We start from the raw sequence: 22228 nt of genomic DNA, 5'->3' as shown, positions 1-22228 counted from the left end.
GGGGTGGGCCTGATGAGTGCCAGTTCCATCCGCCAAAATAGAAAACACGCCAAAAATGTACCTAAAAAACACACACTCACTGCCAGACGACCACGCCCAACAGTGTAGATTTATTCCTAAATTCTGATGCTATTTTAACAGCGCAGGAGCAATGCATGAGAAAATAGACTGTTGATAGGGTGTAAGATATCAATGAGCATCGCAATGTGCCTTGCGATTAATTAAATTAAAAAAATAATGGAACACGGGGGCTGTATAAAAGTCTGGCAATTTCAACATAGTGAAACAAAAATGTATTAAAATAACCTTAATTTACAGCCTGGAATGTCTATTGTAATTATGTCTGATTATATGACTTTCATAACCGCAAGAACACTGTACCAACTTTTAAGCATGGTGAAGGTAGCATCATACTCAATAGCTGTTTTGCATGTCCAATGAACAGTATTCAAACAAATATTATATATGGTGTATTCATCAGACTGATTTCAGAGCTCTTCATTACCTCAAACCATCTGCTACACGGTTGAAATCTGGACACAATTTTACAGCTCTGGAAAAAAAAGACACCACTTAAAAATGATGAGTTTCTTTGATTTTACCAAATTAAAAACCTCTGGAATATAATCAAGAGGAAGATGGATGATCACAAACCATCAAACCACCAAACTGAACTGCTTGAATTTTTGCACCAGGAATAAAGCAGCATAAAGTTATCCAAAAGCAGTGTGTAAGACTGGTGGAGGAGAACGGAGATGCATGTTTAAAACTGTGATTAAAAACAAACCAGCAGGGTTATTCCACCAAATATTGATTTCTGAACTCTTAAAAACTTTATGAATATGAATTATTTGAGGTCTGAAAGCTCTTTTTTGTTATTTCAGCCATTTCTCAATTTTCCCATTTTCTGTAAATAAATGCTCTAAATGACAATATTTATATTTGGAATTTAGGATAAATGTTCTCTGTAGTTTATAGAATAAAACAACAATGTTCATTTTACTCAAACATAAACCTATAAATTTTCCCAGAGCTGTATATTCCACCTGAAAACACTAGACAAACACAAAATTGACTTTGATATTAAATGTACTTTTATTATTTATTGACAATACACCTTAATATACAATAAAAATAAAGTTGCATCACATCAACTGAATGACGTAGTTTGCTTGAAGACAGACGATTCATCACCTGAGGGCTGAAAACACAAGCAATAGAGCATGTAGCAGCTAGAAATGATATAAAGCAGACATTAAATAAAGTGATGAAATAAAAGAGTTTCTGAAAGGATATGCAGAGTTAAGGATACACACTGTCCTGCAGGATCATGACTGAGGCGTCTAATGCAACAAGGACAAACACTGAGGTAAGATTATCAACAGAATCCAGTGCATCAGTGCTTTAATCATCTCAGCTTGTTTTTGGATGATATTTTGTTCCAGATTAATTATTTGATTGTAATAATTTATGTAAAGTGATTTAGACTATGAAGGAACACATAAGGAATCATGTAGAAACTTAAAAATAGTGTTAAACAAACCAAAATACTCTGTGAAGAAGCATTTAAATACTCTTATCTGAGGAGCTGCTAACTTGCGGTTTGAACTCTTGCTCTTCCTTTTCTAGTGCCGCCCTGATGAGTGCCAGTTCCATCATTATAACATTTTAATGCTCTTTGTGGTGACTGCTCTTGAGGATGCTTTCAATGTTCTTAAAATTCTTCTTTTATTGATTTCTTTATTTAGCTGAGTAGTTTTTGCTTCTCATAATCTGGATTAGAACATTACTCAAATATTCACTATTCACTGTATACCTGTAACTCTACCTCTTCACTACTTTACTTTAACTGATGCTCTCAAACACTTTATTAAGAGACAGGAAATTCAATTAATTAACTCTTGATGAGATCAGCACAGCTGTTAACTGAAAGCCTGAATTCCAGGTGACTCATAAACCTCATAAAACTGAGAGGTGCTCAAGAGGTGCTACTTAGAAGGATCTAAAATATAATAAAATAAATCAAATAATTCCGTTAATTTATAGTTTAGATGACTTTAATCTACGTTTTAAACTACTACAAATGCAGAACATTTTTCAAACATTAGACAAGTATAATTCATTATTATAGAACCACTGATAATGATAATATTGTGTAACAGAATGATAATGCAATTACAGTGTTTCACTAGGCAATTAAATACTACTTAAAATATTCAAATGTTGAACTGGAATATAAAAGAATAAGTAAAATTGCTGTATTTTTATTTAGAACTCACCCCACTTTCTCCATAATTTGCAAGACACGACTAATTCCCTCAAGGAAATTAAAGACTAGCTTCTCCAGCTCTGATATATCAGCTAAACACCCACCCACCCAGAGAGAGCATGGCCGGGAGCATTCTGCCCTCTCTCAGACTCTGGCTACTGATGCTGCAGCAGTATGACCAGGGATTCAAACCAGTGACCCCTAGATCATAGTGGTAGCGCAGTCATTATTACCAAAAGCCTTCTATATGTTAGAATTGGGAGAGAATGGGGAGAAATACTGGAAACTATAGGTTGGATTACCATTTCAGAAACATATTTTAAACCACTGATAAAATCTGACAATATCCTTATGAACAGTTTGTGGCATTTTGGTTAAATAATGCACAAAAACATGAATTTTTGGGGGTTGTTCTGGCTGCTGCACTTGCGCAGATCTCCACACCTAAGGGGGCTTCCTCTCTAGCAAACAGACTAGGGCTGCAACTAATGATTATTTTGGTATTTGACTAATCTGGCGACTCATTTTCTGATTAGTCGATTAGTCAGCGATTAATTTGCCATGCCCTCCAAATCTGTTGGCTGTGGTTATGGCTCTTGTTTCTAGCTTTCTCTATCGCTTAAAAAAGATAGAAACTGCTGAATATGGGATTTTAATACCTTGCAAATGTCCAAAATATTAGCTCTTGGATAATGCATGGAGAGTGCCGATATTTAGTGAGGAAATATGTAAACTGTTGTGTTTTGTCACTTTCTGAGATCTAAGAAAAGCTGAGTGTAAACTGTGTGAGTGTCCCCAGTACTTTGTGTAGTGCTACAAATGGTACCACTTTAAAATAAGACTACCTTTATAAAGGGTTTATGAATGGTTTATTAATTAGTTTATTAATGGTTTCAATTAGGTTGCAAATACTTAAAAAAAACATTAATAAGCAGTTAATAAATATATAATAACAACAACACATAAATAGAAATGTCAACAGTGAGCTATGCATTTGTAAATTCAGATCTTCCAAAATACTGATCTAACTTTGCGTTTTTTTCCATAAACATGTCATATTAATATATTTGTAAGTATGTTTAACTATTTACTATGAATTAAATGACTAAGCAAACACTGGATCACTGTAGCCTTTTCAATTAATGTGTTGTAACTATTTATCAGTAGTTTTTAAAGCATTTACAACCTAATTATTAATCATTAAAAACTCTTTATAAGGGTAGTCTTATTTTAAAGAAGTACACTACAAATTAATGATTAGTCGACAATTAACTTTATTTATTTATTTTTTTATAATCGGACATATAATCGGATTATATCGACTAATCGTTGCAGCCCTAAAACTGCCCCTTCTCTGCTCTCGGCTGTATTTGTTGAATCCCTATTGCTAATTTCTCTGTAATTGCACTTTATGATTATGTATATATTATACAGTATATTATCACTCACCTATTTAGCGTTTCTTCGCTCCCGTCTTCGAATCGCCCGCGTCCTGCTTTGGTCTCGCTGAACGGGCAAATTGCTGGATGATGAGTTAAGGCTAAAACACAAGAGTGCCAACTCCCCCTACACCGTTTGATTAAAGCTGGTAAAGGGCAAAGCCAGGCAATTAAAATTCATGGTGCATCTTACGAGACACAATTGGCATTCAAACCCCACACTCACTCCTTTTAAAACACACAAACCAGCACTGCCAGGCTGAAATGGGCTTTCGGAAATCATGAGCGGGTGATCCGCTGACATTTTCATTCAGGAGAAAGCTGGAAAAGTGAGTGAAGGATACCACGACGAGGGGCTTGTCGTGCAGGACGTATCCGTTGGTGTCCCTCAAGGCTCTCTCTGCACTTTTCTCGGTGGGGAGCCCGACGAAGGCCTGACCTTTCATTCTCCCCTCCTTCATTAAAACGATATCAAACCTGGACAGGGCAAACACAGGCAAACGCTGCGTTATTGCATAGAACATATTTCCTATTGTCTGCTGTTATTCACAACACAGCGCACCCGCCTGACATTCCTCACCTCGCCAAACTTTCCCCCCGTGAGAGACAAGTTTCCCCTCTGAGCACAGAATAAAGGGTAGAACAGCAGCAGCTTTATTAAAAACACCTACAATACAACTTTTACTCACTGGCCACTTTATTAGAAACACCTACTGTAACCTTGTGCTTTTACTTACTGATGGCCATTTTATTAGAAACACAGACTACTACCTTGTGCTTCCACTGACTGGACACTTTATTAGAAACACCTAAAATTTACATTTAAAATTTGGCCACTTTATTAGAAACACCTATTTACCACCTTGTGATACCACTCCCTGGCCACTTTATTAGAAACACCTACAATTTACATTCAAACGTTGGCCACTTTATTGAAAACACCTACCTACCACCTTGTCCTACCACTCCCTGGCCACTTTATTAGAAACACCTACAATTTACATTCAAACGTTGGCCACTTTATTGGAAACACCTACCTGCCGCCTTGTCCTACCACTCCCTGGTTAAATTACTAAAAACACCTACTGTGACCTTGTGCTTCCTCTCACTGATGGCCATTTTATTAGAAACAGCAACTCACTACCTTGTGGTTCCACTGACTGGCCACTTTATAGAGGTGTGCCAAAAAATCGATTCACATAAGAATCTTGATTCTCATTTACTACGATTCAGAATCGATTTAAAATGTCCCAAAATCGATTCTGAGGGGCGGGTTTTAGACTGATTTTGGGCTGGGTATTTTTGTTGGACCTGGCAACCCTGGGGATAGGGCTTGTCCCTTCAAACGGAGATCTTCCAGACACACACAGAGCGTAGGTGTTTGAGAATCACCGGTAAGATGGCAGAACAAGCACTATATTACATTAGATTAACGTGTAGTTTCAATGTTTTATGGCAGAATGCTTCATAACAAGCATAAAAAAGATCGCTAGTAGTTAGTTTCAGTAACTGTTAGCTAGCTAACTAGCTAACTTTCCAGTTCCACCTTAAATAACGCTACAGGTGGCAGCGGGCTGCAGCATTTAAGGCGGAACGGAAAAATAACAATAAGCTAATCAGAGCTAATTTCAGCTCCTCATCACAGAGGAATTAAGGAATGGACAATATGAATTAATTTCTCCACCTCCTGCCCCCTTTCTGAAGAAATACAACGACCTTAAATTAACTAGTTAATCAGCAGCTGCTCCTGAACTTTAGCGCTCCACTGCTATCATCACATCAGCCCAGCAGCGTCACCTACACACCACCGCTAGTAGCCTGGTAATAAAGCAGTGTTATTTATTATGTATTTATTGTTCATTAACGTCATTGTGATATCCCAGTGATTCCTCTGTCACTGAGGACCCACATTCCTGCACATTTTATTGTTTTTGTAACACATTACCTGCTCCAGGACCAGTGTATATTATGGAGGGTTTTTTTTCAATAAGATTCATAAGCCAGAAGCAGAAATTTTTATAATTCAAATCGTTTTGAATCAAAAATCGATTTTGAATCGAATCGTGGCCCCCAAAATCGGAATCGAATCGTGAGATAGTAAACGATTCCCACCCCTACCACTTTATTAGAAACACTTACAAATTAAACTTCAAAAGTTGGCAACTTTTTACCTTGTGATGCCACTCCCTGGCCAGTTTATTAGAAACATCGACATACTACCATATCCATACATTCACTGGCCAAATTATTGGAAACACCTATTGTAACCCTGTACTTCCACTCACTGTGGCCACTTTATTAGAAACACCTACTGTAACCTTATACTTCCACTCACTGATGGCCACTTTATTAGAAACACCTACTACTACCTTGTGCTTGCACTCACACCTACAATTTACATTCAAAAGTTGTCCATTTTATTAGAAACACCTACTTACTACCTTGTACTTCTATTAATTGGCCATTTTATTGGAAACATCAATATACTGCCATGTTCCTACACTTACTGACCAAATTATTGGAAACTCCTATTGTAAACTTGTGCTTCCACTTTCTGGCCACTTTATTAGAAACACCTACCTACTACCACCTTGTGCTTGCACTCACACCTACAATTTGCATAAAAAGTTGGCCACTTTATTAGAAACACCTACTTGCTACCTTGCACTTCTACTCATTGGCCACTTTATTGGAAACACCTACTGTACTACCTTGTGCTTCCATTCACTGATGGCCACTTCATTAGAAACACCTTCTAGCAGAACCTTGTACTGGCCAAAAAACCTGCTGTAACCTTGTGCTACCACCTACCGGCCACTTTATTGGAAACACCTACTGTAACTTTTTACTTTCAATCACTGGCCACTTTATTAGAAACACCTGCTTAATACCTTGTGCTTCCAAACACTGGCCACTTTATTAGAAACACTTACTTAATACCTCGTGCTTCTACTCACTGATGGCCACTTTATTAGAAACACCTACTCCCTACCTTGTACTTTCAATCGCTGGCCACTTTATTAGAACCACACCTCTTCCATTCACTGGTCACATTATCGGAAACTCTTACTAATACTTTGTGCTTTTATTCACTGGATCTTCATAGAAGAAAGAAAGTGTTTCTGATAAAGTGGCCATCACTGAGTGGAAGCATAAGGAAGTAGGTGTTTCTGATAAAGTGGCAGGTGTGTATTCTATGTGATGGATGGTGTTGCTGCTCTGATAAGAGCTGTGTTTTTACAGGCTGAGTGAAACGCCGCAGCGCTCCTTCACTTTGATAATGGCATGAGCTGAGCTGAGGAGGTGGAGGAAGGCCTGAGGAACAGAGTGATGGAGCTTACATGTTTCTTTCTTGCTCGGAGGAGGGGTCGATGTACCTGCCGTAGATGTACTTCAGGTCCTGCGGTGGAGAGAAAGAGAGAAAGAGGGGGAAGGAGCTGTAAACGAGTTCGGCTGCTGTTTAATTTTAAATCTAAGAGAAACATTTGGCAGAACTCTGGTTCCCACAGTAAAACACTACAGGTTTGTGAAGGTAAAGGATTCACGGTAGTGAGTTCTGCCTTCAGGATATACTCACTTTTTCTTCCACTTGTTTTGCGATGTTCTTCACGTAAAGCCTGCAGGTTGGTTCTCCAGGTTCATAATTCTTAAAGACTGACATCCTCTTTATCTCTGATACACAGAAAAACACATACAGTCAGCTCAAACTGCAGCAACCCAAACTCTCAGCCTCATAAAATATAAACCGTATCAGCAGAACTGATTTTTTGTCTGTTTTTGCAAGACGTGCATCTGTCCCGGTCAGATACACACTGTTATACTTTTATACATACAGCTGAAAACCTCTGGAATATAATCAAGAGGAAGATGGATGATCACAAGCCATCAAACCACCAAACTGAACTGCTTGAATTTTTGCACCAGGAGTAAAGCAGCATAAAGTTATCCAAAAGCAGTGTGTAAGACTGGTGGAGGAGAACATGATGCCAAGATGCATGAAAACTTTGATTCAGAAACTGAAGTGGTCTTTTTTTTCAGCTCTTTTACTTCTATAGCTGCTAAACCACTTGATCTTATATCTTAACTGTTTTAACAAAACTGTTTAATCAAAAACATGCAACACCCCTATTCCTTACTAGTGTCGCTTAAAATGCGCTTAAAATACTTTTTTCCCTTTAATCTGTCCATTTTTTATAACTTTCTTTTAAACTTTTAAAGAACTTTTAAGCACTTTCCTCTTTGTATAAAAGGTGCTCTATAAAATAAACTAATAATAAAATAACGAAAAAACACTGTAATTAGGGTGTCTCCAAACTATTTACTGGTACTTTGTGATATAAATTTAGCCAAGTACTATATTTAACTAGTGTAACCCATAAAAAAAATTAACTTAATTTCCTTATTTCCCTCCTTTTCTTCTCTATCCTACTGTTCCCCTTTGGTCTCCTTTAGGCCCTGCCTAAAAACAGTTTCTTCTATGTCCTCTATAGCTAAATGTACTTCATTATTTGTTGGATAAAAGCATGTAAAGTAATCCCTCCCCAGTCCACCAATCCAGACTGTGTGTGTATGTATGAGTGTGAGCAGGTTTAAAGTGTGTGTACCGTCTCTGGAGAGCCTGCCCTTCTCCAGCTCTCTCCTGGAGATGAATTCGGAGGGCATGTCCTCTTCCCCTCCGCTGCTCTCCTCCTGTCTGCTGGCCTGTGTGCTGGGGAAGATCTTCCCGAAGCCTGTTCCTGCCTCCTGCTGCTCCGCTGCGTCTGGCCGAGAGGACAGGGAGCGTAATTAGGACTCAAGAAGCCACAACAGTGTCTGTTCCAAACACCGGCCAGCCGTGCTCACCGCCAGCCCTCCCGCTGTTACCCTCCTCATCACCATCCTGTTCATTTACAGCTCCTCAGCAAACCCTCACACTCCAATCTGACCAGGATTTGGTACCATAAAATACTAGTTTTTAAAATACGCTTAAAGAAAAAGGAACAGTTTTAAAAAAAGAACAATTTGGTTAAATGTAAGGGCTGAGTAACCAAGTACCTCTCTCTGTCCATTAGTGTTTTGATACTCACTGAAGAGGGCTGAGTAATGGACTCTTGAGAGGGGTATCTGATTAGTATTCTGATACTGTACTGGGCTGAGAGATGGACTCTCGAGAGGGAGTTCCGGTTAGTGTTCCAATTCTCACTATACTGGGCTGAGAGATGGACTCTGGTTATTGTTTTAATATTTACTGTACTGGGATAAGAGATAGACTATTGAGAGGGGGATCTGATTAGTATTCTGATACTGTACTGGGCTAAGAGATGTACTCTTGAGAGGTTTAACCGGTTAGTGTTCTAATATTCACTCTACTGGGCTGAGAGATGGACTCTTGACAGGTTTATCTGGTTGGTGTTTTGATACTCACTGTACTGGGCTGAGTGATCAACTCTCGAGAGGGGTATCCAGTTAGTGTTAAGATACTCATTGTACTGGGCTGAGAGATGTACTCTTAAGAGGGGGATTTCAGTTAGTGTCATGGTACTCACTGTACTGGAAAGAGAAATATGCTCTTGAGAGGGGTATCTGGTTAGTGCTCTAATATTCACTGTACTGGGCTGAGAGATGTACTCTTGAGAGGAGTATCCACTTAGTGTTTTGACACCCAGTTAGCTATCAAAAAAAAATTCCAGACACTTATTATGATCTTACTTTAAATAAAGAATAAATCTAAGTCACAATATTTCTAATAAATCTAAGCACAATATTTTGTTACATTGTTATATTTTTAGTTTCACGCTGGATCTTCTATTAGTACATTCATATCTGACATTTTAGGTGTTTGCCGTGGTATTGTTTTTTAGTATCGGTATTGACATATTTAGGCTATTATTGTATCGAAAGTGATAATTTTAGAAGTGAGACAAGAATAGGGATATTCGGTTAATGTTTAATATTCACTGTACTGTGCTGAGAGATGCACTCTCAGGAGGGAAATCTGGTTACTGTTGTAATACTCACTGTTTTGGGCTGAGTGATCAACTCTCGAGTAGGGTATCCGGTTAGTGTTACAATACTCATTGTACTAGGCTGAGAGATGTACCCTTGAGAGGGGTATCTGGTTAGTGCTCTAATATTCACTGTACTGGGCTGAGAGATGCACTCTCGGGAGGGAAATCTGGTTACTGTTATAATACTCACTGTTTTGAGTTGAGGGATCAATTCTTGAGAAGGGTATCCAGTTAGTGTTACAATACTCATTGTACTAGGCTGAGAGATAAACTCTCAAGAGGGGTATCTGGTTAGTGTTCTGAAACTCACATAATTTTAGTATTGTGACAACACCAACACAAGGCCAACAGGGTTTAATTCAGTCAGCAGCAACAGCCCACCATACGTTCTGAATTCTGATCTACATTCTGATCTATAGCCTGGAGATGGGGAACCGGAAAAAGAGTCAGGAGAATAAGTAACAGCAGCAGCAGGAAAAGGCAGGCAGGATAATATGAGCAAGAGCATGTGCTTGTTGCCGCTGCAGAGGAATGATTCTGCTGTTGGTTCTGATCCGCTAAGGTGAGAAAGCCGTGTTAGTGTGAGGTCGCGCTACACAGCGTCTGCTGTCAGACGCGACGGGGAGGGTAAGCTGTAAGCAAAAGCATAAGAGAAATTATGAAGAGCAGCGGCCCACGACAAATCCTCCAGAAACTTGTCACACAGATCTAGTGTTGTGTGTGTGCTGGAGCAGAAAGCCCAGGTCTGCGCCGATAAATTCCCCCTCAGAGATCCAGCGCTCGCCATTTATTCCTCTCCTTCTCTCTCTCTCTCTCTGTTTATCCAAATCATCACGCGCTCATCCTCTCCTCCTCACAACACACTGTTTATCTCTACATAACTGAGAAACGGAAGGACTCCCTCACTGCGCTCGTTCTGTTTTATAACACGAATAGAACAAATTCTTATCATTCTTCATTCTGTGCTGAAGACGGACGCTGATAAACAGCCCTGAGTAAAAAACACGGAGAGCAGGACGAGATTAGAAATCACACGTCTTCCCAAAGAATTCCCTGAATTACATCCATATTATTTCACTCAATTCCGTATCAGCTCATCCAATCAGCTGATATAACTGCATTCATTTTGAGTTAAAAACTGACAACTAAAGCTATTTACAATAAAGTCTAAACAATGCTTTCAGCTACCATATTTTTCACAACATAATTTTCCCAAAAATCGTTAGCACACCTTATAATCTGGTGGATCTAGGGCCGTCACAATAATCACATTAGCAATTTATCGTACAATGAATGAACATGACCTCAACAATAGTCGATAATCGTAATATCGTCTATTATGTTTATTTAAATAACAGTAAACAGTAATTTAGACAATCCTGCTTCAATAACTGTGACTCCTCCACACACACAGCATGAACTGCAGTAAGTGAAGATATAAGTATAAGTATATCAATACGAAATTATGATTAATTCAAATTTTTGAATTAATTAAAAGGCTAGGAATGCTTTTTTTTTGTTATTCTATAGTTATGTGACAAATATCGTGACAAAAATGACAAATATCGTGTATCACAATAAATTTTGGGACATATCTCGATATCTCGATATATCGGCTGTCCAGAGGCAAATATTATCGACCTGTAGCTTGCTGTTAACCCTGTCTAGCACTGCTGTAGCAGCATTAGCATTACCCGCTAGTGGTTAGCCACTAATGCTAATGTTCCAGCTTCAGTGGAAATCTGGAATTCTAAACGGAAGTGCTTTACTCACTTAAATAAACAGTTTTCAAGAATGAAATCTGTGTAAATTAACAACCAGCACATCCAACAACATCCAGAATTACAGTTTTGTTTAGTAAGCTTAGCTTTAAAGGTCTCGCCTGAAAGGAAAACATGGCGACACCCCTGTTCCTAAATCCAGCTGCATGCTATGCACAATTGAGCAGTGCACTATATATCGCTTAAATAGGGCCCAACAACAACATTTATGAATGTTAATAAACAATTTATTTAGCTCAATTGTAAATCATATGGAAAAAATCGTAGATATTGATTCATTCATAATAGACACTGAATAATTCATAAAAGACAATAGGTAGTTAATGGTGGATATAAGATGGGTCATAATGGATACTGAGATGTACATACTTCTAAATAATGAGTTTTTTGCGTCTATCACAGTTAAGCATGAATTAGCTTATAGCAAAAGTTAACACTAACAATCGGTATGGGGCTTATTTGCATAAAAGTGACAGAGCCCTTAAATGGTTAATTCTTAAAGGGACTGGAACATGTTTTGTATAGACTATAGACCTACAGTATTCTAACTTGTGTAAAAAGAGGGATCAAAGTAGATGCAGAAACCGCAACATCCAGTCTACAGTGTGTCGTGTGTGTGTGTGCGTGTGTGTTTCAGTGTTGTGTGTGTGTGTGTTGCTCATTGGTATCGGGGGAATTCCGTTGGGCAGGTGAACAACAGTGGCCCACCAGAAACAGCCGAGTGGAGGAGATTCCCCCAGCCGGAGCGGTGTGCTGCCGGATCCTGCGCTCCCGCCGTGCTGCGCTCCCACAGCTAATCGCTATGTTAATTAAACAGCTCGTCTTGGAGGAAGCAGCTCGCCGAGCTCAGGCTCAGAGCGGGGGCTTCAGGACCGGTGACGTCAGAGACGACAGAGAGGGGGCGGCGGTCCCCACAGGAAGGGCAGACACCTCATACACAAAGCAGTGGACCAGTATATACACACTATACTGCTATTGAGTATGTACAGTAATACTTTCCAAAGATACAGTATGCTGAGTAGGAGGAGTGTGCCATATCATATCACAACCAATATTATCATTAGCATTTTTTAAATGATTAAAAAAAAATCCATATTGTGATAAGTGATCTTTCTTTAAAAACAGCTGATTTAGTATTTGTTTTGCTACTTGAACTGTGAAGATATAACATTTATTTTTGCCTAATTATTATTTAATTTTGCAATGTATATTTGTGCACTAAATATTCTGCACTTTAGTATTGTGGTATTTTTTTTAAGTTACGGAGTTTAAGTTTAAAAGACGGAGCAAGTGAGAGAGAGACAGCGCGAGTAAGAGTGAGACAGTGCGAGTTAGAGGGACAGTGTGGGTGACTGAGAGAGGGAGAGAGACCGAGTTGGCGAGAGACAGTGAGACGGAGCAAGTTAGAGAGAGACAGCATAAGTGAGAGTGAGACAGTGCGAGTGAGACAGCGTGAGTTATAGGGACAGGGAAAATGACAGAGTGAGAGAGAGAGAGAGAGAGAGAGAGACCGAGTTGGCGAGAGACAGTGTGAGTTGGTGACAGACAGGTCAAGTTTGGCGAGAGACAGCAGGAGTTAGCGAAAGACGGAGCAAGCGAGAGAGAGACAGCACGAGTGAGAGGGAGACAGCGAGTTAGAGGCACAGGGCGAGTGACCGAAAGAGAGGAATGAAAGTTGATGAGAATTTGTGAGTGACAGAGAAAGGGGGAGCAAGTGAGAGAGAGACAGCCTGATTGAGAGTAAGACAGCGCAAGTTAGAGGGACAGGGAAAATGACAGAGAGAGGGAGAGCGAGTTGGCGAGACACTGTAAGTTAGTAAGAGACAGGTCAAGTTTGGCGAGAGACAGCAGGAGTTAGCGAGAGACGGAGCAAGCGAGAGAGAGACAGCGCGAGTTAGAGGCACAGTGCGAGTGACCGAGAGAGAGAGAGAGCAAGTTGACGAGAGAGAGTGAGTGAGAGAGAAAGGGGGAGCGAGTTGGCGAGAGACAGAGCGCGAGTTAGCGAGAGACAGCAGGAGTCAGCGAGAGACGGAGCAAGCAAGAGAGAGACAGCACGAATGAGAGGGAGACAGCAAGTTAGAGGCACAGTGCGAGTGACAGAAAGAAAGAGAGCAAGTTGATGAGAATGCGTGAGTGACAGAGAAAGGGGGAGCAAGCGAGAGAGAGACAGTGCGAGTTAGAGGGACAGGGCAAATGACAGAGAGAGAGACCGAGTTGGCGAGAGACAGTGTGAGTTAGTGAGAGACAGGTCGAGTTTGGAGAGAGACAGCAGGAGTTAGCGAGAGACGGAGCAAGAGAGAGAGAGACAGCGCGAGTTAGAGGGACAGTGCAAGTGACTGAGAGAGAGCAAGTTGACGAGAGAGCGTGAGTGACAGAGAAAGGGGGAGCAAGCGAGAGAGAGACAGCGCGAGTTAGAGGGACAGGGCAAATGACAGAGAGAGAGACCGAGTTGGCGAGAGACAGTGTGAGTTAGTGAGAGACGGAGCAAGCGAGAGAGAGACAGCGCGAGTTAGAGGCACAGTGCGAGTGACCGAGAGAGAGAGAGAGAGAGAGCAAGTTGACGAGAATGCCTGAGTGACAGAGAAAGAGGGAGCGAGTTGGCGAGAGACAGCGTAAGTTAGCGAGAGTGAGAGAGAGGGAGAGACAGAGTGAGTGAAAGACAGCGCGAAAGCAAGCAAGTGCCTACATTGTGTCTACAATTTGAACCATCACCAATCTGAATGATGAACATGCTCACCGTGTCTCTGCGTGTGCTCTCTGCGTGTGTGCAGTAGGGGGTCGTTGTGGTTATTTTTACCGCGCTATGCACGCTCTGTGCATTTACTGCGTTTATGCTCATTTCATGCAAAGTATCAAAAACAGAAATTGATTTTTTTTATTTTTTTAGACCCTTTGGTTCTCTGTAGTACCAGACTCTTTGTGCTGGACTTTTCAGCAGGACAGTGGGGTCAGATTCTGATGCTGGATGATTAGTTCTGCCACTCTAACTCATCCAAAACGATAGATAGAGCTCCATTATTACAGACAAGCTCAATACTGGAGTTTTTATACCCCTCTATAGCCCACAGTCAGCACTGGGGGCGTGGTGAGCTTAGGGTCATCTGCTCAGAGCTGCTCACACTGTCCCCATACTACTAGTGGTCAGAGCTTTACTCTGATGACTCCACTGAACTCCTGTGTAAGAGTTAGGATTCATCCATCGTATAATCCAGTGTATTAAATTTTTCATGGTCAGTTTTCAGGGACAGAACCTGACTCACCTGCTTCCTCCTCCACTGTACTCTGCTCTGTGGGCTGGACAGGTGTCTCCAGCATGTCTCCGACTTCAGCCGAAATGTGGAACTCGATCTTCTTCTGTCCCAGAGAGGCCGGCTGCTCGAACACGTCAGCGGGCTGCAGCGCCGGGGCCGGGGCGCTTACAGAGAATACAGAATATAATGATAAATAAAGAGACGGTTCAAGAGTACGTTCAGCTGTGTATGAGGATTTCTGACACTGTGACTAACTCTTCTATAAACACATCTATAAATACAGACCTAAATATATGACGATAACTCAGGCATTAAGACAGTTTAAAGTACTATTTGCGTTATATAAACAGTTTAGTACTTTATTTTATTTTTAATATAGTTTAATAGATTTCTACAGTGTCTAAAACCACATAAATCACACCTAATCAGGATTAAAAAAATCCTACATCATAAATGAATAATGAACTGATACAGACTATGAACAAACACATAATAAGGAATTATACAGTAACTTAAAAGTGTTAAACCAAAAAATACTTTGTGAAGCAGCATTTAGGTGCTCTTATCTGGGGTGCAGTCCTGATGAGTGCCAGTTTCATCATTGTACTGTTTTGTTATGGTCTTTTTTGCAGTAACTGCACTTGAGGATACTTTCAATTTTCTTGGAATTCTTCTTTTGGATTGACTGACCTTCACTTCTGTGAACTGTGTGATTATTTTAGGTTAGAGCTTTTAGGTGCTCTTATCTGGGGAGTTGTTACCTTGACCATTAGTGTGCTGTATTACAGATCACTTGTATCACTTTGCATCACTTATATCAAGCCCACCTTTTGAAATAAGATATTGTAAATTTGATGAATGAAACCAATGACTGACCATAGACTAATCTAAAACTGGTATAGGCCTCTTTGCTGTAAAAATAAAAAAAAAGAAAAAAGAAAATTGAGAATCGAATCGAAATGTGACCCTAAAATCGGAAATAAAATCGAATCGAGGATTTAGAGAATCGTGACACCCCTAGTGTTAACGGTCTATAACAATGTGTTTTTGTCCCGAGAAATTTGTTTAGTGCTACTAATTGACTATTAGTCGACAACGAACATTTGGAGTTAAAAATTTTTATATTCAACATTCTCGATTATATTGAATAATTGTTGCAGCCCTACAATTATCAGGACTGCTCCAAGATAGGAAGAGCAAGAGTTTCCTCTGTTGTACAGGATTCCTCAGTGTTACCAGTAGGGGTGGGCGATATGGCTCTAAAATTATATCACGATATTTCAGGGTATTTTTGCAATAACGATATACTTGGCGATATAGGAAAACTAAAATAATTAATTAATTTCAGGAATATAGTATAATAGTATAACAAAATAATCATAATGTGGCAAAATAAATAATATAGCATAAAATAATATAATGCAGCAAATAATATTGCAGAATATTTAGTGCATGCGTATAAACTGCAAACTAAAACAATTATACAATAAATACACCTAAAGCTTCACAGTAAATAAAGAACAGCCCTATTATCACGATATGGATTTTTAATATCACGATATTTCTGTCACGATATATTGTATACGATATAATATTGCCCACCCCTAGTTACCAGCCTCAGAAACCGCAAGTTAACAGCACTTAAATGCTTCACATTTAAATTTTTAGTCTTCAGAAGACGGTAAAAGCATTATATGGTTCATTTCCATTATTCTGCAGACAGTAAACACTAGTCTAAACGTAGACTTGCCCAACCTGCTCCCTGTTTATGCCTAGAGGTTTATTTATTTTCTGAAAAACGAGCGTTTCTGCATGCCGGTGTTTGCCGATTCACGGCTTTGTTCCAGAGGGAGACGCGGTACCTGTGGGATTCTGGTTTAGGAGCGAACAGAAGATCCTTCAGCTTGGGTTTCTTCCTCTTGGAGGCAGCCTTTGATCTCAGGGGTCTCTTACACGGCTGGTTAACAAGCCCCATCAGCCTGATCATCCTGTGGGGAGTGCAGTCGGAAGACGAGAGGACCTTATTAAACATTTATGCCGTTTGAACACGGGGTGAAAACAAGACAGACAAAAAGAAAACAAAATGTATTCTTTAAGCACAGCGGAGAGCCGCGCTACAGCGTCCTCAGACAGGCCATCACTCATGCAGCCGAGCGCTGGCTGGGACTTCACACAGAAAAATACAGGTTGTTTCTGTGATTTACACGCAGACCATTCATACAGAAATACTTCACAGCCAGCTGTGGTCCATTTACTGGCATTAACACACACACATAACACACATACAAACGTTCTAATGATCTCGTTAACCACAGATCCCGATCTTTATCATCTTTATCGTTCTTCTTTATCGTACATTTACCCGAGCTAGACATGATTACAAAGCTCATAACAGCAGAGACACATTAACTCCACAGTGGTTCATTAGTAGGAATATAGGTAGTTAAACTGTGTGAAACTGACTCCAATAAATCAGCAACAAAACCGTTTTCCTTTATTAATAGTCTAATAATTACATTATTAGCTTATTGTACAATAAATGGACATGACCTCAATAATATGAGATAATGGTGATATGGTCTATTGTGGTCTATTGTGTTTATTGTGTTTATTTGTATGTTTTATGTTTGAGTAAAATGAAATTTGTTGTTTTATTCTATAAACTACAAACAACATTTCTCCCAAATTCCAAATAAAAATATTGTCATTTAGAGCATTTATTTACAGAAAATGAGAAATAGCTGAAAATACAAAAATGATGCAGAGCTTAAATTTCAGACCTCAAATAATACAAAGAAAACAAGTTCATATTCATAAAGTTTTAAGTGTTTAGAAATCTTCTAGGCATGTTCTCCTCCACCAGTCTTACACACTGCTTTTGGATAACTTTATGCTGCTTTACTCCTGGTGCCAAAATTCAAGCAGTTCAGTTTGGTGGTTTGATGGCTTGTGATCATCCATCTTCCTCTTGATTATATTCCAGAGGATTTCAATTTGGTAAAATCAAAGAAACTCATGATTTTTAAATGGTTTCTTTTTTTTCCAGAGCTGTGTATAACAGTGAACAGTATTTTAGTAAATCACGCTTATTGACCAATCACTGCTTCAATAACTGTGACTACAGACTGCAGTAGGTTTTTAAAAAGGGATTGCTTTGTTATCCGATTCTGTTATTATCTGACAATAATATAATTCATCATAATTATTTTTGAGACAGTATACCGTCCACAAAATACTGTTATCATGACTAATTATTATTTTGGTATTTAAGTAATCTGTCCACTCATTTATCGATTATTTCTGTCATTCTCTCCATTACTGCCTCCTATGAGCATCTTAATTTTAAATAGCAGAATTTGCTGTCAAATATTTAGTCACATTAGTACCTTGGAATCTGGATTTCTTGTAATGCACCTGGTATTTACTCTCATGTATGTAGATCTTAAGTGACAGTCATGCTTCTGGGTTTGCTGTGAGTCTTTATTGATTTGGTGACACATTTCTGCATCTGCCGGATCTTTTGATTTGTATTTTGTCTTCTGGATTTGCAGTCAAAAGTCAGATTTTGCTGTTGAGCTTATATAGGGGTAGGACAATGAAACTGAAACACCTGTCATCATTTTAGTGTGGGATTTTAGGTTTCATGGCTAAATTGGAGCAGTCTGGTGTTCAATCTTCATTAATTGCACATTGCACCAGTAAGAGCAGAGTGTGAAGGTTCAATTAGCAGGGTAAGAGCACAGTTCTGCTCTAAATATTGCAATGCACACAACATTATGGGAGACATACCAGAGTTCAAAAGAGGACAAATTGTTGGTGCACGTCTTGCTGGCGCATCTGTGACCAAGACAGCAAGTCTTTGTGATGCATCAAGAGCCACGGTATCCAGGGTAATGTCAGCACACCACCAAGAAGGACCAACCACATCCAACAGGATTAACTGTGGACGCTGTAAGAGGAAGCTGTCTGAAAGGGATGTTCGGGTGCTAACCCGGATTGTATTCAACAAACATAAAACCACGGCTGATCAAATCACGGCAGAATTCAATGTGCACCTCAACTCTCCTGTTTCCACCAGAACTGTCCGTCACCACAATCAATTATTGTGCTCTAAAACCAGGTGTTTCAGTTTCATTGTCCACAACTGGTATTTCATTTCACATTCTACAACTTTTCTGCTGCCTTTCTGGATTTTGGATCTGATGTAAATGTTTGAGAGTCTGTTTTGTACTCTGGGGTTTTTAAAACAGCAGGAAGTGAAGGGGTCTAACCTTTCTTTGTCCTCGTCGTCTCCACTCTCATACTCCGACTCCTCGCTGTCAGACCCTCCGGTGCCCTGTGGCAGTGGGGGATTCTCCGGGGGGAACGGAGGTGGCAGCGGCACCAACAGGGGCAGTGGGCCGTGAGCCATCTCAAACTGAAACAGTGAACAGAAGGGGGTGAGGCACCTTAAAAACGGGAACTTATTTATTGATAACTAAAGTATACTCGAAATTCAGAAATGAATTTAACATTAATACAGCAATCTCATATAAAATAGGAGAAACATGAGCGCTGTTTTCAGTTACTTGCATGGTCACAGGTGTACATATGGGGTCACATCAATGTCAAAAGTCAGGGGCGCAAAAATACCAGGTAAAAAAAATTAACCAACGTGTTTTAAAGCTCCACTAGGTAGGATTAAGATTTTGTGCTCGTGGGCTCCCCCTACAGTTGTAGAGTGTAATAAATGTTTTAGGCCGATTTTAGTTTCTCTTTCTCGTTTTCTGGCTTTCACAGACATATTCGGTCTCTTTCCAGCTTCTGCCAGAGTGTCTGTATGTTAGTTTGTAAAGAATGAACCAGTAGTCCTTGTAGAACTGTTAGAACTAAAGGTCGGAAAGCAGGTCGCAGTTCTCGCGAGCGTTGGTCGCGGCTGCCTCGGAAAACTTGCAGAGTCTGGTTTGAGCTCAGAGGAGCTCCGGCACAGACACGAGAGCACCGCTATTCCTCCTATTACACCTCAATGCAGCGCTGCAGTGAGTTTCCAGCTGTAATTTTACTTCTTTAAAAAGATCAAAAATCAAGGAAATGCTACCTAGTGCTGCTTTAACATTTTGCGTGCGTAAATGAACTTTTCATGAGCACAAATGTGAAACAAGGGAAAAAAAGGGAATCGTGTGTGCACTAAAGGCAATGTTGGTCTCAAGCTTTATTTTTCCTCGCGCGCTGTGTGAATTACCTGCTGCAGCAGTTTGTGCTCGAATAAGTGTTTTGCGCTCGAGTTTTGAAAGGGGTGGTTTTGACAGTTTGGGGGCGGGGCCATTGTCACCTTCCTTAGCGAATGCTATTTGCTGATATCTCCAGGGTTCGTGACGGAACCTCGACTAACATCCAAACAAGTTCAAGCTGCCCTGCAGTCCGAGGGTACAAAAGTGTCAACCCGTACTATCCGTCGGCGTCTGAATGAAAAGGGACTCTATGGTAGGATACCCAGTGTAGTGGATTAACCAGAGGATTTCTTCATTGCTTACACACAGACACACACACTACCCCCACTTTACGGCCTATAAGGAAACTTCAACCCCCAGAACACTCTAAAAGCCTTGGAGTTATCTTTTTCAAACAGCCTTAAATTTCAAAATGACATTTCCTGACTATTTCTTCACTCAGCCTCGCTCGAGAACCCTAAATGCAAGTCAGGGTAAACATTTTTAAATTCTTTTTTGACATTCCTTCAGACGCTGTCAGTCGTAAATCTGGATTTAGGACCGTTAATGTTTAAACATCTGGAACTGTGCACAATTGTGGTTTTGCCAACAGCACAATCACCAGGACAAGGACGGGACTACGGGACTTAAGAGAGTGTCAAAACTTAATTAATTCCTTGGAAATTGTTAATTCACCAAATATTATACCAATTTAGGGGTTTGTGCCTAGTTATTTCTACAATCACTTAGAAATAAGATTAATGAAATTAAGAGAAATGTTCTAAGCTTGGAAATTCCATTGACCGTTTGTAAGTGTGTCTCTCTCTCTGTTCACCAACCTCCCCCACCGTCGTAAATTCAGACAGGCAAGGACCAGCCGCTTATCTAAACACTCAGCAGAGAAGAGGAATTTCTCACTGAGAAGATTTTGCTTAAAATACATATATATTGACTATATAAAAAAGGTGTTTTATAGAATGTTTACTAGATAATGGTATATGTGTCTGGTATATGGTATATGTGTTTGGATGTGTCCTGATTAAATTCTCCTACACATTCAAGTCTGAATCAACAAGGTTTAACTAGCATTTGATAATTTAGCTTTATTTGGTTATCAGTGGTTTAACCATGTATTATCTTTTAAGTGATTTAATTGGGTTTAAATAATATCATGACTCTTGATCTCTTTCTGACAGAGTACCATCCATCGTTGTATTTCTAAGATTATCTTGAATATTACATGTTTGTGGGCAATATATATATATATTACATTTATTGTGATTCAATTGTAAGATTGTTTGTTTCCTGAATTTATCCTCACAAACTGATATGCTGAAAAAGGTATTTTGATCCACTGTTTAATTGAGTTTTCTTTTGGTTTGATCTATTAGAAAAATGCTGAAGCATGCTGACCATGTGAGCGAGGGGGGGGGGTTTATGGCCCTTTGTGAATCCCCACCAAAGTTTGAAATTGCTCCTAGACCAATCAAAACACAGACATTTGGGCCACAGGGCCAATCATAGCTCAGGGGCCAAACAGGCCACAGAGACTAATAGTAAACTGGGCAGACACAGTTCAGTTGCCAGTTTAGAGTTGCCAGTTGGAGGAGTTTGCAGTTCAGTTCAGTTTGGAGTTGAGGAGAGGAGAAGAAGATGTAGTTGAGATGGAAAAAGGATAGACTGTTAGTGTAGTCATCTTAAGTTAGTTTTCTTAGACTAGTGCATTTAATCTTCAAGTATATTAATATTAGCTATCCTAGGTTAAATAACTAGGCTATTTTATGATCTACGGAGTTCTCCTGCTTGCCAAGATAGTTAATATAGTTCAGTAAACCAACTAGACCAACCGACGGATCACCGAGAGAGTACGCCAGCCGATCCAGCTCCAGGGAAGGCCTTCCCTGTGCAGAGACTAGAAGCGGGTGTCGTCCAGGTGCGCCGCTGGCCCACAAGAGCACCATCTTTACCCTGCGGATGGGTCCACACCGGACCTTCTAGGGGTGCAGGATGTCAGCCGAACAAGAGGTTTAAACAGCGGACCGAACCGATGGGGACCCCCCTTTGTAGACGTCTCAGAGTAAGGCAGTTTGGGTATTTCTCTCAGTAATTGGTGTTTTGGTTGGTCAAGTCTAGTTTGGTTATTGTTCTTAACTCTCTTCTTAGTATAGATTAATTTTTAGTTATTTGGCGAAAGGGATGATCTTTGTAGGCCGTAAAATATCTTACTTATCTACTTATTTTAGTGTTCTCATTTGATTAGTTTGACCTCATTACATTTAGACCCTTATTTAGAAATATTCACTTAATAGTTC

General features: G+C 39.9%; 1 protein-coding gene across 3 annotated transcripts in view; it reads right to left on the bottom strand.

Annotated features, from left to right (window-relative positions):
• Positions 1-1071: 1071 nt before the first annotated feature.
• The window catches only part of rnpc3 (RNA-binding region (RNP1, RRM) containing 3), a 35862-nt gene continuing 14705 nt past the window's right edge, over positions 1072-22228 (bottom strand). For 2 of the 3 annotated variants that reach the window (XM_022666622.2, XM_022666620.2), the window contains exons 8-16: positions 18999-19144; positions 16590-16715; positions 14737-14891; positions 8313-8468; positions 7286-7380; positions 7050-7108; positions 4053-4185; positions 3719-3791; positions 1072-1201 (exon numbers count right to left, since the gene is read on the bottom strand). In XM_022666622.2, coding sequence (XP_022522343.2) covers positions 3723-3791; positions 4053-4185; positions 7050-7108; positions 7286-7380; positions 8313-8468; positions 14737-14891; positions 16590-16715; positions 18999-19144 — 939 coding nt within the window. In that variant the 3' untranslated portion in view covers positions 1072-1201; positions 3719-3722. The other variant, XM_022666621.2, reaches the window with a different exon arrangement.

Source organism: Astyanax mexicanus, chromosome 6 (assembly GCF_023375975.1).
Source record: "Astyanax mexicanus isolate ESR-SI-001 chromosome 6, AstMex3_surface, whole genome shotgun sequence".
Lineage (NCBI taxonomy): Eukaryota > Metazoa > Chordata > Actinopteri > Characiformes > Acestrorhamphidae > Astyanax > Astyanax mexicanus.
This window is presented reverse-complemented; position numbering and strand designations above follow the sequence as displayed.